The sequence below is a fragment of the Echiichthys vipera genome (genome assembly GCF_963691815.1).
Source record: "Echiichthys vipera genome assembly, chromosome: 9".
In the NCBI taxonomy this organism is placed as follows: Eukaryota; Metazoa; Chordata; class Actinopteri; order Perciformes; family Trachinidae; genus Echiichthys; species Echiichthys vipera.
In genome coordinates, this window is record NC_139834.1 from 31,260,114 (window position 1) to 31,278,542 (window position 18,429).

General features: G+C 41.3%; 1 protein-coding gene across 4 annotated transcripts in view; it reads right to left on the reverse strand.

Moving 5' to 3' along the window:
• LOC310952306 (paired box protein Pax-7-like) overlaps positions 1-18,429 on the reverse strand; it is a 109,674-nt gene that overhangs the window by 48,256 nt on the left and 42,989 nt on the right. For all 4 annotated transcript variants that reach the window (XM_083920882.1, XM_083920880.1, XM_083920881.1 and 1 more), the window contains exon 5: positions 10,822-11,021. In XM_083920882.1, coding sequence (XP_083777008.1) covers positions 10,822-11,021 — 200 coding nt within the window. The remainder of the gene's footprint in view (positions 1-10,821; positions 11,022-18,429) is intronic.

Genomic DNA, 18,429 nt, shown 5'->3' on the forward strand with positions numbered 1-18,429 from the left:
GTCTGTATCTATTCTTACTGTTTTTCTTAGTTTGCCACCAAATTTTGGCCAAGTCTTGTAAAGGGGCTGCTGGAGGAAACAAACCAGCACCTGTCTCTACCAAAGGAGGCTACTTATTATGCATGACGTCATTGAACTTGTACGCATTCTTCATTCTACCTAAACTTCAAAACGGTATTTTTCAGTTTGCTGCAGACAAAGTACATGGCATGCAAACAAAACATTATTTTCCCGACTTTTTTTTCTCATAAACTTGCTACTTTTTTTTGAAGATTTACCACTTCTTTCTCGAAATATTACATACCTCCCCTGGGTCCGTATTTTAATTGATTTTTTTCATACTTGGCCCTAAAACACTAACGTAGTTGGGCGTCAAATGAAAGGGAAAGTATGAATAAATTAGTGTAGAATGCTTTCTAGTGTTTCCCCTATATCGAGTAGCAGAGGTGCGCCTCTCCAGGAATTTGATCACTGCTGCTGAATTATTTCAATTATAAATATAACTTTGTTTAAACCTGTAGCCAGCTGTCCAAAAACCAAGCAAAAGTGGATGCCATCATATGCTTCACAATCACCTAGGTCAGGAGCCACATGTTAGACAGTGCTCTCTATCACCTTAGCTGTACTTGTTTTTACTATTCTACTATATTAACTACCATAATATATAAGTCATAATCGCATGTGTCTGTTTTTGTCATGATGGCATCATGGCAGCCCTTCTCTTTCCCCTTATTTCTGGCTATTCCTGGCAGACTGCACCAGGTGTATACCATCTTCTCTAATCATCTCCTCTTCTGTATAAGAAAACCTGGCCTGAGACTCATTTGTTGCCAGATCATTTCATCAGCTAGAGCGGTAGTGAGCTGTGAACCAAGGCTACGTTGTTGTGCTAAGTTTTCTCAGTGTCATTGTGAATTGTTTTTAATTGTTCCTGTGATCTTTTGCTGTAGTTTACTGCTAGCTTGCCCGCTTACCTGCATGTGCATTCCCTGTGGCCTTCACTATCCACCTCACTAATTGTTCGCTACCCGAAGGACAGTATTACTATATGGAGAGACGCCCCATCTGGAATTGAGAACCTTCACCGACACTAGGCACACTCAGGAGACTCAGGAGATTCACTAAGCCCCACTCCTTTTTCCCTAGTGCACTGTGCACTTTGTATATAGTATTTCACTAATTAAATCTCTTAACCTTGACTCTGCGTTTGTGTCAGCATTTGGGTCCAAGTTTCCCCAGTGTGCGTTCCTGACATTCTTTGTCTCTCTCTGTCCATCTGTCTGTCTCTTCTCTATTTCTCTCTCCTTTTCTTCCTCCCCAACCAGTCAAGACAGATGTCCATCCTCCATAGAGCTGGCTCTGTTCGTTCCTGCCTGTTAAAGGGAAGGTTTTCGTTGCCACCTTGTACTCAAGGGGGAATTATTGGATCTATGTAAATCATAAATAAGTCAAGAGTGTGTTCTATGCCTACTAAGTGTCCTGAGATACCTTTTCTACATAAAATTGAATTGAATCACTACTATCATTCAAAGACCAAGTACGACAAGGCTATTCATCCCTCCAGTAGAGTTACACACACTCTCCAGTAAAGAGACCCTACACACTTTGTGTAAAAAAAATAAATAAAAAAAGGTTTAAAAATGGTAAAAGAAACATGCTGAATTCTTTGCTGTCATTCCTAAACAGTGCCCTTCGATAAGATTAGTACTTTGCTCAGGTGATTGTAGATTTGGTGAATTAAAACAGCTTGTATTCAAATTCTGTCAGAAATATAGAACCAAAATCACACAATGCAGCTCAAAAATGACACACCAACCTAATCAAAATGCAGAACTGAATGGTGCAGAATACACTGAAGTAGCATAATGCTACTGACAATGCACTTGCACACACTGTCCTCTCCTCCTCTTTCAATGATTTCTGATGCACACTCTGACCAAGGATTGCTTTATCATTTGTTACAATTACAAAACATGAGTGGTGCCGATAGATGACGGAAGTTGATGTCATGTCTATGCTTTATCATCCATAAGTTTGAACCATCGGCCATGCTTCAAAATGGAAATAGTACAGTTCACACAGACTTTATTAGACCTATTTTGCACAGAGTTTTTTGTTTAGGCAATATAAATGCCACAGAGCACTGAAGCTCCTGGTTCTTCTGGCCATTTGTCCTCCATCTGTATATTGATTATTACATACAATCTGCCAAACTGTGACCTTCAAGACATGTACCTTGAGCAACCCTGATCACCAACTGATTAATTTCAACTACTTTCATAGGACATATCTAACTCCAGGAAAAGCTTCTCATGAAAACGACTGTCATCCCCAAACTGCACATTGTGCACAGAAAGTCTTGCTGGTTCCTTCATGCGTATGTATTGGGCATGCAAGGATTTTTTGGGGTGAGGTTTTTGCTATTCTATATGGAGTACTGGGTGTAACTGTGCAATTCTCACCTGCTCTGATGCTCCTGAATTACACAACCTCATTAAAAGAGGAGAGAGAGCAGAGGGAGAGGACGCTGGCACTGTCTGTTGCCGCTTCTCCTCTCTGCACGTTTGTCATTTTGTCTTCACTGTAGCAACATACTTTGCAACATTTTTATATCGTCTGATATACTTTGTAGCATTTTTCCCTTTCTGTACGGATTGTACGTCCTCCACTCTTGCCCATCCTTCCCTGACCCATCACCCATCCTGACCGGGCACCTCACTGGCATGAGATTAAAATACTCCAACCTGCAACTGCTCAAGCTACGAAACTTCACCACTCCAACATGTATCCCAGCCATTAAACAACTCGGACTTCTACGTCAACCCCGTTACATCCATAGAAGCTGCCGTAGAAAGTTTGTTTATTCCCAATCCGGTCACTCCATCCCATCCCTCTGGTCAGGCGAACGCACTGTCGCACCTCTCCCACGTCATCAGGAGGCTGCCGCAATGGGAACTAGTAACGGAAAAAACGTGATATCACACATGAAGCTGGACAGAAAACGTGGAGTGGATTTCAGTCTACTCCGACCTTTACAGTCTAGCACTCCATCTACACTCAAAATAGAACTGCTCAACACACAATCTCTCACAAACAAATCCTGCCTCATACAAGACCACATCTTATATAAGAATATTGATTTAATGTGTCTTACTGAGCCCTGGAATCGGCCTGAGGCCTTGTTTTTGTTTTAAATGAAGCCTGTCCCCCTGGCTACAGTTAGACTAGCGGTTATACACCCCAGTGACCTGAAACAGACTCCCCATGTCTCTGCCTAAACCATCCTCCTTCGAATGCCTTGCATTCAAATTCAACCCCCCTTTCCCTGTGACTGTTATTCTCATTTACACCCAAACCAAACCCAGCTTTCATCTCAGAGATAAATTACCTCCTCACCTCACACTGTACTACGTCTTCCAATATCATCATCCTCTGTGATATGACCATTCATGTTGAAACCCCCTCCTTCCACCCTGCAGGTGAATTTCTACACTTACTGGACTGTGTCAACCTCAAACAGCATGTTGACGTCCCCACACACAACAGAGGTCACACACTTGACCTGGTCATTACGGACTCTGCCCCCATCACAAATCTCTCGGTGTATGATATGAGAGTGTCGGATCATAAAATAATTACACTGGAGCTAAAACTGTCCCACTACACCAAGCCGAAACGCCAAATTAACTTCAGAAACAGGAATCACCTCAGGAACATTGCCAAAGTCTGTCCCACACTCAGTCTGTCAGATGCAACAAAACTGCTCCACGCCTTTGGTTTCTCAGGGCTGGACTACTGCAACGCACTCCTCATCCGGACACCTAGCAAGGGCCTACGAAATGCCCCTCCCTACCTCTGAAAGTTACTCACACCACAAACCTTCACACTAGCCTCCGCTCTTGGAACAAAATCGTCCTTCAGCCCTCCAGGACCAAGCTCTGCACCAAGGGGGACCGGGCCTTCTGATCAGCTGCTCCTCGCCTGTGAAATTCTCTCCCAGACCACCTGAGGGCTCCACAAACCACTGACTCTTTTAAGAAGGGCCTGAAAACCTTTCTTTCTAAAAAAGCTTTCTCTTTACTGTGTCTATTCCTGATCTTAGTTTTAACCTTGTACCTTACGTAATAATGAAAAAATGCTTTAAAGATAAAATGTATTATTGTTATAAAATTATCAGGTATTAATACATGTATTCTTTTAACAGGCATCACTGCAGCCAAAAAGATGTTAACCTGACTCTGGAAACCCCCTCATGCAGTAACAAAAATCCAGTGGATTAACACACACAGTATATTGATATCAGCCTGTGAATATTCTCATTTGTCCAGGTCATCGTTATCCCCAAAGCAATTTCAGTCACAAGCAACTGGACTGGGATATTTGCCTAGGAAGACGTTTCACCTCTCATCCAAGAGGCTGCATCTGTCCGTGTACGCTACTGACCAGGCTGGGACTGGTCCAACTAACTGGTGTGGAGATCCAGGTATTTAACCTCTGACGGACCGATGTCACTGGAAACCTTTGTGCTCCAATGGCCAACGACCGTCGTTAGAGTGAAAGTCGTTGGTGGGAAGTAGGTTTCAACTTCGTTAGTGCTCTATTGAGTCTTAACGACAGTCGTTGGAGTCAAAGGAGGCCATTTGTGAACAGTTGTTTTTTGAGGTTAGATTGCTGAATCTCCTGGGAAGGGAGGAAAAGGCCGCATTGTAAATTGGAGATAAGTGGTGTCGCATATCTCGTTGCATTGGACAGCATGAACCAGATTGCTTTTGTGGGCGTCTGGTGTTCTGTCCTTGGGATTTACTAGTCTCTGTCTGAGTGTGTTACTGGGTTTGAAATACACAGGGATGCAGTGTTTGTTGAAGATCCTCCTGAGTTATCCTGATACCCCAGCCACATACAGAATGAATATGTTCATTCTCTTGTCTTCTTTTTCTTTTTCAACCACTTTGGTTTTCGTTCTGGAAGCAGCTGCCGTTTTCACAAAGGTCCAGCTGGGGTAGCCTCAAGCTTGTGTTCCAGAGGGTGGTGGGAGTCAAACAGTAGATATTGATCTGTGTGAGTGGGTTTTCTGTATATACCAGTGTGGAGGCTCCTGTCATTCTCCATATGGACATCACAGTCTAAGAAAGGCAAACTATTGTCCTTGACTTCTGCTCTGGTGAACTTGATGTTTCTGTCCACTGAGTTTATATGTTCGTTAAAAGTTTGCACCTCTTTGGATTTGATTTTAACCCATGTGTCATCCACATATCTGAACCAGTGGCTCAGGGTTACTCCTGTAAAAAAGTGCTATTAAACTGGAAATATGTGGTGTTCAGGCACAAATCCAACAGTTGGCAAATGTGGTCTGGTTTGAGATTTGTTGGGTTATGTAAGGACTTGACCTGTGTGAGCCGCTCTCTTACTATGATCAAAGCCTCCATGGTTGGAATACAGGTGAACAAGGAAGTCACGTCGTAGGATACCATGGTTTCATCTTGATCCATTTTTAAGTCTCAGACTTTGTTCACAAAGTCTATGAAGTTTTGGATGTGGTGTGGGGTGTTGCCCACCAGTGGAGCCAAGATATTGACTACGTGCTTGGCAATGTTGTAAGTGACTGAGTTTATGCTGCTGACAATGGGCCCCTTCTTTGTGGATTTTTTGGAGTCCATATAAGTTGAGTCCTGGGAATAGAGCCTGTAATATTGTGATTTGTCAATGACCCCTTCTTTTTGTAGTTGCTGTAGACACTCTATAACATTATTTTTGTAACCGCTGTTAGGATCTCTTTTCAGAGTTTCATAAGTGTTGGAGTCACTGAGTAGTGCAGAGATCTTTGCCAGGTAGTCAGTTGTATTGAGAACAACTGTACATCTACCCTTGTCTGCTGAAAGGATTGTGATGTTGTTGGTGCAACCGGTATCCCAAAGATAATTGTTCATTTCTAGATTAATGTGAACTTTCATTTTGATTATGAGAAAGCCTCAGCCTGATCAAACAAAGGAAAAGTCTAGGTCCAAAAGCCTGGTAGCCTTTGTCCCTGAGCGCATGGTCACAGACAAAGGCCTGCCATGCAAGTCTGCCCCAACAGGTCACACCCAGGTGTGAACTCTCCAAGGGACCCCCAAACTGTCAGTCCATTGGCTGAACTGACCTCTGGTGATGACATCACTATTGAGTCTATAAAACTGTAGGATACCTCCTGCTCACTCTCTTTCTTGGACTCTCTTTCTTCAAACACTTGATTCGACTCTCTCCTGCTGGATCCAGGGACCAGCTGCCAGCTGTCCCTAAGTCCTGAACATGGCCTATATGGAGTAGGATCATCAGCCAGGTTAACCAACCGGTTACAAACTCAACTGAGCAGAATAAAGAGCGATCTGATTCCTCTTTTGTCTAAGAGCAAACAACCAGGACAAGAACCTTGTCAACGTAACTCATCTTTCCCATCTCATGGACTGGTAACTAATCACCAACCCGGCATTACTACATGTTAAAAGACTGTATGAACGGCTAAGTAGAACTGTAACTTTGTTGTAGCCTGAATTATAACTTCTGAGATCTTCAGCCTGCTGGCTTTTGTGTGACTTAAATGTTCACTCCATCTCTGCAGGGGTCCAAGCCCCATACCTCTCCTCACACAAACCAAACAGATTTGCTGTTAGCTTTAGTTAGTTTATTGTGTTTTGTTTGTTGCATTTATTAATTTGTTAATAAATGTTTGTGTTTACAATATGTCTGTTTATTTAATATTACACAAAGATGAATGAGCCTAAGAGAAGAACTTTTAAATCCTTCAACTGAGTAAACTATTACATTTATTGGTGTTCAACCCTTAATTAGTAGTTTACAGTTTTTCTCAATAGCTAAAACCCTAAACCCTGTTGTCTGAACCAATTTCTCTGTTGCCTGAACTCACTGATTGAATCAATCACTCTTTTGGCAAAACCATGAGCACTTTTCACCTGTTTAGACACAACTTCCCAACACATTTTCATTGTGATGCACCTGTGCTGCAAAAGTCAAACACAATTAAAGCATGGTTGTTACTACTTGAACACAACAACTCAAAATTGATCACACTTGTCGCTAATGATGTGAGGGAATTTATAAAGCCAGTTCAGAGAGCACTGATTTGTGAGGCACTACAATGGATAGAAATCTGAGAGGAAGAGTTCGTGTGAGAGGAGGTCGAGGAGGTCAAGGTGGTCAGCGAAGACAAAGAACAGTAATATCTGGTGAAATCAGAGCTACTGTGATTGACCATGTTCTTGTCCATGGTATGAGCATGACGGAGGCTGGACAAAGGGTACAACCAAACATCGGTAGATTCACTGTGTCCACCATAATCCGAAGTTTAGAGAAGATAATAGGTAATTGTCTTTTTTGACATTATAGTACAGTATGTAAATGTTGAGAGCAAATTACTGTATGACATATTACAGTAAATACTGTACCACAGTATACTGTAAGTAAATATATGTTTCAGTACATCACTAAGCTAATGTGCTGTAGTATTGTAATGGAGGGTTAGTCTAACTGTCTGTAGGCCTAGTATTCCATGTATATTTTTTGTAACTGCATGTTCTCTTTTTGTAGAATTGAAAGACTGCCACATGGGGGTGGGAGGACAGGTGGCACATGTACACAAGTGGCAAATGCATACGATTTCTGTTTGTTTTGTACAAGTGCTGCGTGTAAATGCACAAGATTTCTGTTTTTTGTCTTTGTGTACAAGTGCTAAATGCACATGTTTTTTGTTTTGCAACATGCATTCAGCTTCATGTCCTGAGCATTGTGTTTTCTATTTTTCTATGTAGTGTTTAGTGACTGCTCAGTAGTGTTTTTATTGACTTGGGGCACGATTTGACAACAAAGTTCAGTTTTGGGCACATATTGAACTGTTTTGAGGTGAAAGTTTGGTTTTGCAAGAAGAGTCTGAGGTTTTGTGAATGTAGCTTGAAAGTGGGGTTTGCGTTCACAGTTTAGAGAAAAGGAGAGAAGCTTTCAAGAAATGTGTCTTAGCAATTGAGAAAAAATGCAATATATTTAATGAGACTTCTATATTAGTTGTCACTCCGTCTATGACGGTGGTGCCCCGAGGAACTCTGGTTTAACTAGAGTCATTTTTATTATTATCTTTGATAATTATTGGTGATAGCTAATATTTACTTGACTAACAATCAATCTCAATCTGAACGTGAGTCAAGACCCTACATTCAATTGGTTCTTAATAAAGTAATGTTATTCATTTGTAGTAATTTTTCTTTATTAATTTTCTTTTTCAAATATTTCATTTGATAGTCTTTGCTCAGTGCTGTTACTGCTTTTCTCTCCTCAATGGTGGGGTTGGATAGGGGGAACTTAGCTTTGGACAACGCTGCTGACACCTTTAACCTTAGCTGTTCAGTCTCAGTTCCAGTAAGGTTGTTTTTTTTTATAGCAGATTCTGTAGCTGTGATCAACTCCACTATGGGTACCTCTTTTTTTGCCATGGCAAAGTTCAAGCCCTTGGCTAAGACCTCCTTCTCTGGGTGAGTAAGATCTCTGTCTGACAAATTCTTAACCCATCTGTCATGTGTTTTTTTCTGTGTTGGAGAGTCAGTTTTTTGCCTCCAAGTGTGTTTTTGAAACACACAACACAAATTTTTTTTTGTCTTTCTTTGCTCTTGTTGTGTTGAGATAGTTGGGCTTTCTGGGTGAAATCCACAACTTTCTTCAAATCCCACTCATTTAATGACAACAATGTCCACATCCTGGACAGAGAGGACAGATGGGTTTAAAGATGAGTAAAAGAAGCCATCTATGCAAAAGTAGAGAAACCATGGCTTAACAGAGGAGGAGGTCTGAGACACCACTTATCTCCAAGTGATGTCTCAACAAACTATCCTCAAGGAACAACTGTTCACAAATGGCCGCCTGTGACTCCAAAGACTGTCCTTAAGACTCAATAGAGCACTAACAAAGTTGAAACCTACTGTGACTCTAACAACAGTCGTTGGCATTTGGATCACAAAGAATTCCAGTGACATCATCGGCCTTGTGAGAGGTTAAATACCTGGATCTCCACACCAGTTAGTTGGACCAGTCCCAGCCCGGTCAGTAGCGTACACGAACTGATGAAGCCTCTTGGTTGAGAGGTGAAACGTCTTCCTAGACAAATAACCAAGTCCAGTTGCTTTTTACTGAACTTGCTTTGGGGAGTGTATTGATAGCATTAGTGTGGAGCTGTCAGTGAGGAGAGTGCATGGTCTGTCGCCATGCATGGGAATTGAATTTAGGAGGTTACTGTTGTAAGTACTATCCTATTTATTTGTATTATTTCTCTGGAAGCTTGAATCTGCTTTCCCTGCAAATAGTATTTATTTATAATAGAGACCCAGGGGATGGGGAGGGAGGGAACTGCACAGGGTGTTTCACCTTTTTTGTCTTCTTAATTTTTGTTTTTACTGATTTATTGTCTGTATTTTTATGTTTTTTTTTTTATGATTGTTAAAAACAGACAAAATTACGTCTGTTTTAAAAGGAAATTAAAAATTTGATCACAAAAAAAGACATGCACTTGACTTGGAAACAGTAGCTGACTATACTGGTTAACATTACCTTCTTGAAAGTCTGGCTGAAACCTGTGTCAGTGAATGTTGTATGACCAGTGTCAAGTAGGTATCTCTACTTGACAAATAAATAAATAATTCTAAGGTCTGCAGCTAGAGGAGCTAGGGGACAGATGTGGAATGGTTTCCATGCCATACTATTTTCTCACTCTCAGTTTTCCTGGGTCTTGATTGATCCACGTTGCTGTTGTGGATTAAAGCTCCTGTGAGACAGCCCAGACCCTTCAGTGATGTTCTGTGAATTTTACGAGTGGTGGGCTTGAAAGTGGTGGGAAATACAGATTCCAGCCAAGATGGCAGGGAGTGAGACATACATTAGGAATGCAGCCCCCACTGCAATGCTGAATACCTTACAGCTGTTGTTAGAGCTCTACAGTATTTTCTCCAGCAATACTGGGACACTGTGGAGCTGTCAAAACTGAGACCAAAGAAAGGTTTCTTAGCTGAGATGTGAACAGCTGGCAAAGTCACTTGCGTTATACTAGTATTATATACAGTTATGCTAAAGCATTGAAGTATCAATACTTTTTAATCTGATACAATATCCACATTTAATAGTATTGAAAGCATTGGATCTATAAAAAGAGCAGATCTACAATCAGGTTTCCATCCCAAAGCTGCACAGATGAAACAACAGGAAAGTAAGTTAAGTGTGTATCGGTGTGTGTTCAGTGATTTCTTCTCTACTAGCACTGTGCAGGATGTGAATAAAAAGTAGGAAGAAAAAAGGGAAAAAAAGATCCTATTTTGTGTGCCAATTAGTCTTTTTTTCTGGTGTCCTGACAACCCTAGTTAAAGTCCCCTCCACTCAAAAATGTATTTTCTTCTGTTTGTGTCCTCTAAAATGTCTGACACTGACTATAGTCACTTGTATCAGAGCAAAGTTTGTCACTAGAGAGGTGAATGGATGAATGGATGGTGGAAGAAGAAGAAGAAGAAGAAGAAGAAGAAGAAGAAGAAGAAGAAGAAGAATTACTTTTATTTAGAAATTCAATTTTTTCACCCTATTATAATTATACAGGTTACACACACAGGCCCGAAATACACACCTGGATGGATGAATGGGTGGATTGATGGATGGGTGGATGGATAAATGTTGGATGGATGGATGAATTAATTAATTAATTAATTAATTAATGAATAAATGGATGGATGGATGGATGAATGAATAAATGGATGGATGGATGGATGGATGGATGGATGGGGGGGGGGGGGGTATTACCTGGACTCTGGCCTCGGTGAGTTTGGTCCTTTGAGCCAGCTCCTCTCTGGTGTAGATATCAGGGTAGTGGGTTCTTTCAAAAGCCTTCTCCAGCTCCTCCAGCTGCTCTGCTGTGAACGTGGTCCGACTCCTGCGCTGCTTCCTCTTCAGGGGGAGGTCAGGCTCTGACTCCACATCTGATACTTCATCCATCCGGCTGCCTAGACAAACAGAGAGAAGGGACAAATTCATGCCATTGTGTCTGCAAATATGTAATAATTAGGGATGTGATTTTAACGCGTCAATTAATTAATTACAGAAAAAATAACAACAACAAAAATTACACAATTAATCGCAATTTATTTTTGCACTCAGTCCGGAACGTTGCTCATTGCATGAGCTCCCGCCCGGCCCATATTTACTGACGCATAGGACGAAACATGAGAGAAATGAAACCGATGAGAAGCTAGATGAGTTGTTGCTGGGTTCAGTGGGCGGACATTTGAGTTCTAAAAAACAACAAAGTGGAAACATGGACAAGGGCACGGCTGTGTAAAAATTGTGGTAGAAAGAATTTACCTCCCACCGGGGCTCTTCAGCCTCTGCTCCCACCCCAATGCTGAATGTGTTGCAGCTAACGTTAGCACAGACGACGCTCCTAGTAGGGACTGTCATTAGTTGATGGATCATTTTTGTGCCATGTCAAGGATATTAGGTTAGGTTTCCACTTTTCTTGAATGTACCGCACTGAGCACTGTTTTATTTATTATAGTATATTAAGTCATATACAAAAATACATTACAATTTTTAAAATGTTGCTACTTTGTTCAAATATTGATATGCAATTAATCACGATTAATTACAAAGCCCCTAATTAATAAAAAAATTTTTTAATTGTGTCCCACCACTTGTAATAATGTAATGATTACAAGACTAGATAAGACTGAGCTGTACAGTCTACCTCCCTTCTGCATTCTGAACCCTTGCAACAGTAGAACAACATCTACATCAGCTACATATACTGCTATTTACTGCTGCAGTGTGACCACGTTGTAAGTCACACTGTCATTGTCTCAAAACTGTCAGTGGCAAACATCTATATCATTAGACAAAATGCATTCACAATATAATAATATACTGTACATTTGGTTATTCAATTCTGCACATACAATTCAGCTCAGCAATCAAATGGAGGTCTGCCAAAAGTTATAATAAGTCCATAGTAATCAAATAAATCAACAGAAAACGGGACAAATATCAATATTATATTTGAACTATATTTATTAAAAGTCATTAAACCTGTCAACACATAATGCTTTGTTATCCAAAAGGGACACTTGCCCAAAAACATGTCTGTGTCATACTTCTAGTGTTCGCTGTTGAAGGTCTTTCATTTGTTGTTTCACTCTATCCACAGCTACAGTATGATTAATTTCTTATAATCGTGTTTTATTGTGATTTGATTGAATACTGGAACAGGCAACATTGATTAGAATCATGAGACAGGGCGTATTAATTTTTCAGATGATCTTAAAGGTCAGACATTGACACTGTTCCCTGCAAACTGACAGACCACCTAAAGAAGAGCCAGGGTTCTTGATGATTGTGGGACCCAGAGTCATACGTATTTCTCTCAATCACTGATCACTGTCAATTTTACTCCCGTCATGAACCTCCCTTCAGAGCCACCAACACTTCTCCTGGACATCCAAGAATCTAACTCAGGTCACAAGGGGTGTAAACAGCTACTGTAATAGTCCTTGACCAGGGACCATGTGGAGACCAAGAGAAGTTTAATGCCATCTCACAACATCTATATCATGTCTTTGTCTAGTTGCCTTGTGGTTTTATTATATATAAGTAACACATTCAGTGGGCCACTGGTTCAGTGGCAGTGATGAAGAATGATGCAAAAATAGGCATGGTCACATCTTCCTACAAGTAGAGAGGCTGGCAGAGGAAGGACGGACACATGATGCTTCAAACTACACAATCTACAGTGATTTCTCTTTGGTTATTTATATGACAAAACATTTTTTTGTGCTTGGTACAATTCTATATCAAAACCTGCATATCCTAGCATCCCCAAGGGCACGGTACTGAGAGTTGGAGTGGAATGAGGGGTGCTAATCTCTCCAGACCACTTTGGTGATGTGCACCATTCTTCCACTATTGGCCTCAGGGCAGCCAAGACAAAGACACTGGGAGACTGAAAATAGTCCCAAAATATTTATAATGCATCTGATTTCACTCGCACACACAATGGCCCTCATTTATCAAACGAATGTACGGCAGAAAAACGTGCGTACGACCATTTCCTGGCAAACTTCGGCATTTATCAATTTGGACGTGAGCGGGAGCTACGATCAAATCTCACGTCTGGTCTGAGGTCGTGTACGCAAATTTCAGCCTGTGTATTTGCGGTGCAGCACAGCAAAATTTGGCTGAAAATAATTAACAAACCTCAGCTGTCATTAAGCATAAGCAGTCACATATTAAGAACAGATCAAAATGGATTCTTAAAACAAATAAAAAAAAAAACAATTTTGTGTGGAGCAATTGATTGTACTCATGTGCGTCTGAAGGCACCATCCATGAATGATTACGCATTCATCAATCGCCAAAACTACCACTCGATAAATGTAAAGGTAATTTGTAATGCCAAGCTATCGCTTTTAAACGTGGTGGCCAGGTGGCCAGGGGGGACACACGGTTCTTTTATATTTCAAAACAGCTCGGCTCCAGCCCCCCGCAACCCCGACAGGGACAAGCGATTGAAGATGAATTAATGAATTAATGTGTTGCCGTGCGGGTGCAGCAAGACGCACTGCAGAGCCAAAGTCATCTCCTTGGTTAGTGGCTACCCTCGATAAATTGCATTAAATCAAACAAGGTATCAGATGATTAACATCTTGGTATGGTTCTTCTAGGTGACAAAGGTATCCTCTAACAGAATACCTAGTAACCCCGCTGGCAAACCCCGCTACAGAGCAAGAGCGCCGGTGTTGTGCCGTATTCAGCACCCCTGCCGTGAAGTGCACCCCCTCGCATTATAGGTGATATTCGGGATCAGAAGGCTGTTGTTTCGATCTATAGGAGTAGTTTATATACAGGTAACCCACAACTGTCAGAACATTGGTTACTTACAGTCTTTAAACTATTTTAAAGAGTTTAAAATCACAAACTTGGGTAGAAGCGAACACAAAAACAACACCTTTTGTATGTTCTGTGTAAATATACCGCATTCATAATTACAAAATGAAATAAATGGATCTTTTGAGCAAGTTGAATGTATTTGACTTAGCATTTCCTACATATAATCCCAGTTTTTCTTGCAACTAATAGGTTCAAAAGTGTTTGCTTTTAATGTGGTTAGCTGTATATAAACTACTCCTATAGGTGGAAACAACAGCCTTCTGATCCAGTATATCCCCTCTAATGCCAGGGGTTGCATTTCACGGCAGAGGTGCTGAATACGGCACAACACCTGGGCGACAGTGCGCACACACGCACTCGGGTCACAGTGGAGCGCTGCTTCGGGTTGACTGCCTCCGTTATTCTTTTCCATACAGCGTTTCTATGGGCCCCTTTTATTCCACTCTTAAAACTGCCAAAAAGCACATCTTTATTTTGATCCATGTCGGATGTCAGGATGCCGATCTGTGTGTCGGAAAAGTTTCTTTTCGTACCAGCGTTTCTCCTCTGCATGTTTGACCTCAGTGGGCGAGGCCTCCGAACCAGGAATATTTAAGGGCGTAACATGTTAATGACGATCGAATTCAGCCGCCGCATTTATCAAGGCCTGCTCATTCGTACGCCGAGATTGGTCCGATACGAATGTTTCATAAATCACACATGAGGCCTTCCATACGACCAATTCTGCGCCCGTTTTCAAGCAAGATTGATAAATGAGGCCCAATGTGTCCATGCCACTGTTAAGAAGGAGCCCTGGAAGATTATCTCAGGCATGCAGATATCCATTTCAAATGAGGCTGCCTACTGCCTTTTAATGACACATGTAGAAGACTATGGTATGACATTACAGTTCAGGTGAAAACAGATCAGAGGGCATATGGGGAGGTTGGCAAAAAAGTGTTTTCTTTTGTGTCTGTCCTGTAGGAGCAGATGTCTTTGCACTTCTGCAGTCATGGATTCATACCATAGACTGTATGACAAATGGACGTAGCCTCCCCGTCCAGGGGCCTGTTTCACAAAGCAGGTTCAAAAAACTCTGAGTTTAACCCTGAAATCTGAGTTGATCTACTCTGAGATAGGAAACTCTGAGTTTTCGGTTCCAGAACAGCAGATTTGCGTTAGGTTGATCAACTCAGGGTAGTTTGACCTGGAGTTAAGCGCGTGCACCACAAGTAAAAAAAGACAGCATTAATGGAGCCCTGATTCGACGAGTCACCATGGCAATGGGGAAGCGAAGGGCTACGCTACAACTGGAATTGGAAATATTAATGCGGACATACGGAGAGTTTGAGCAGGTTTACACCGCTGCAGCAGCAAAAGAGAGGGAGACGGTGCAGGAGAACATTGCGGCTCGGGTCAGTGCGTAAGTTTTAATGTTGTCCTGTTGTAATCACAGTAATATCACAGGGGGAACTGCTTGAGTGGGAGCCTATTAATTTATTTCATTTAAGTGCAACCCCGCAGGGGAGAAGCGCACTTGGCAGCAGCTTAAGATGAAACATAAAAACATTGTTCAAACAGGTAAAACATCGGCACACTCTCATGATGACGCCTCATTTTGAGCATGTTTTACATTGTAAAGTAAATATTACCGTAAGTGGCTGTTTTATATGTTGCAGCGCAACACACAATATCTGCTGTGATATAAGAGCATTACTGGTTGTTAATGTTGTAAATGTAAGGAGGGATGAGATGGACTGTGACATGAAACGGTGTTTCCCTGCCGTGAAATGCACCCCCTCGCATTATAGGTGATATTCTGGATCAGAAGGCTATATAGGAGTAGTTTATATACCAGTAACCCAACTAAAAGCACACACTTTTGAACCTTTGAATGGCAAGAAAAGCTGGGATTATATTTAGGAAACGCTGTTGTTTCACTGTTAGCTGCTCTCGCTAAATTCAACTGTTTTTGCTATAATATTCACCACAGCGGCTAACTACCGCTTAACATTTAAACATCCACTAGTTCTACTCAAGCACTCACAGCTCTCCTTCTTTCAGCCGCTTTCTGGCTAATTAATCGTTACACGCTGTTAGCCACTTTAGCTTAGCAGTTAGCTTCACGGCTGGTGATGGCTTCCCCCGTTCTCTCTCCTGCTCTCTCTTGCTCGGAGTGTCGTATGTTTAGCTACTCCTCTGCCTCCTTTAGTGATAATGGTAAGTGTAATAGGTGTAGTGTATTTGTAGCGCTGGAGGCGAGGCTCAGTGAGTTAGAGGCACGGCTCCGCACCATGGAAGCTCAGTCTTACGCTACAGTAGCTAGCCAGCCACCTACAACTTTAGCCGGTGCGAAGCCACATAGCTCCGCGTTAGCTCCTGCTAGCCCTCCCCCGGCAATCCCTGAGCAGCCAGGGTCCTCCTGGGTGACTGTGAGAGGAAAGCATAGTTCTAAATCGAAGCCCATGGTTAACCATCCGCACGTTCACGTTTCAAACAAGTTCTCTCCACTCAGTGACACGCCTGCTGAGAAAACAACACTGGTTATTGGCAGCTCCATTTTGAGAAACGTGTGACACCAGGGACAATAGTACCTAGTGCCCAGGAAGCAGAGTGGCAGTCTTTAACACCTCTCTGCGCTCCCTGTGGAGCATTTTCCAGCTCAGTTTAGTATACAAACACTGTCTGCCCCACGATCATTTAAATTAAACAGATCAAAAATGAACAGAAGAGGAGCTATAAAGAAAAACTTGATACAAATCAACGCAACAATATCAGAAAATAAAATGTGGACTTTTAAACATTAGATCTCTCTCATCTGAAGCTGTATTAGTAAACGATCTGATATCAGACAACCATATTGATTTACTCTGTCTGACCGAAACCTGGCTGCGTCCCGAAGAATATGTTAGCCTAAATGAATCCACTCCTCCCAGTCATATTAATACTCATATTTCTCGAGGCAGTGGTCGAGGAGGAGGCGTTGCAGCTATTTATAATTCAGGCCTATTAATAAACCCTAAACCTAAACTAAATTATAATTCATTTGAAAGTCTTGTTCTTAGTCTTTCACATTCAACCTGGAAAACTGTGCAGTCAATTATATTTGTTATAGTGTACCGTGCTCCCGGTCCCTACTCTGAATTTTTGTCCGAATTCTCAGAGTTTCTGTCAAATTAAGTCCTTAAATCTGACAAAGTAATAATTGTAGGTGATTTTAATATTCATGTGGACAGCGATAATAATAGTCTCAGTATCGCGTTTATCTCTCTATTAGATTCGATTGGTTTTAGTCAGAGTATACATAGACCTACTCACTGTTTTAATCACACCCTCGACCTTGTTTTGGTTTATGGTGTGGAAATTGATGACTTAATAGTCTTTCCACAGAATCCTATTTTATCAGACCATTATTTAATAACTTTTGAATTCATATTACAGGACTACTCACCACTGGGTAAAAGTGTCTACACCAGATGTTTATCTGATAGTGCTATAACTAAATTTAAGGAAGCGATTCCATCTGCATTTACTTTAATGCCTCATCCTAATATTCAAGACTCCTGCACTAACGTTAGTTTCTCTGAAATTGATCACCTTGTTGAAAGTGTTGCAGGCTCTCTAAGAACAACACTTGACTCTGTTGCTCCTTTAAAAAAGAAGATAATAAAACAGAGGAAGTTAGCTCCGTGGTATAACTCACAAACCCGTGAATTAAAACAAATATCGCGAAAGTTGGAAAGTAAATGGCGCTCCACTAAACTGGAGGAATCTCACTTAGTTTGGCAAGAAAGTCTTAAAACCTATAGGAAGGACCTCCGTAATGCCAGAGCAGCCTATTACTCATCTTTAATAGAGGAGAATAAGAACAATCCTAGATTTCTTTTTAGCACTGTAGCCAGGCTGACAGAGAGCCACAGCTCTATTGAGCCATGTATTCCTATAACCCTCAGTAGTAACGACTTCATGACCTTCTTTAATGACAAAATTATAACTATTAGAGACAAAATCAACTCGCTTGGCACTATTTGTTCATCAAACCCAGGAACCTTACAAACTGTACGACCTGAAATATTCTTGGACTGCTTTTCTACAGTCGACCTTAACAAATTAAACTCTACTATTTCAGCATCAAAACCTTCTACTTGTCTTCTAGACTCTATTCCAACTAGGTTACTTAAAGAAGTGTTACCTTTAATTAGCACTCCTGTATTAGATATTATTAACATGTCTTTGTCAGCAGGTTATGTACCACAGTCTTTTAAAGTAGCTGTAATTAAACCTCTTCTTAAAAAGTCCAGTCTTGATCCTGAGGTACTGGCCAACTATAGACCTATATCTAACCTTCCTTTTCTCTCTAAGATCCTCGAGAAATTAGTTGCCAATCAGTTGTGTGACTTTTTACATAATAATGAGTTATTTGAGGATTTCCAGTCAGGATTTAGAGCAAATCATAGCACTGAGACAGCACTGGTGAAAATTACTAACGACCTT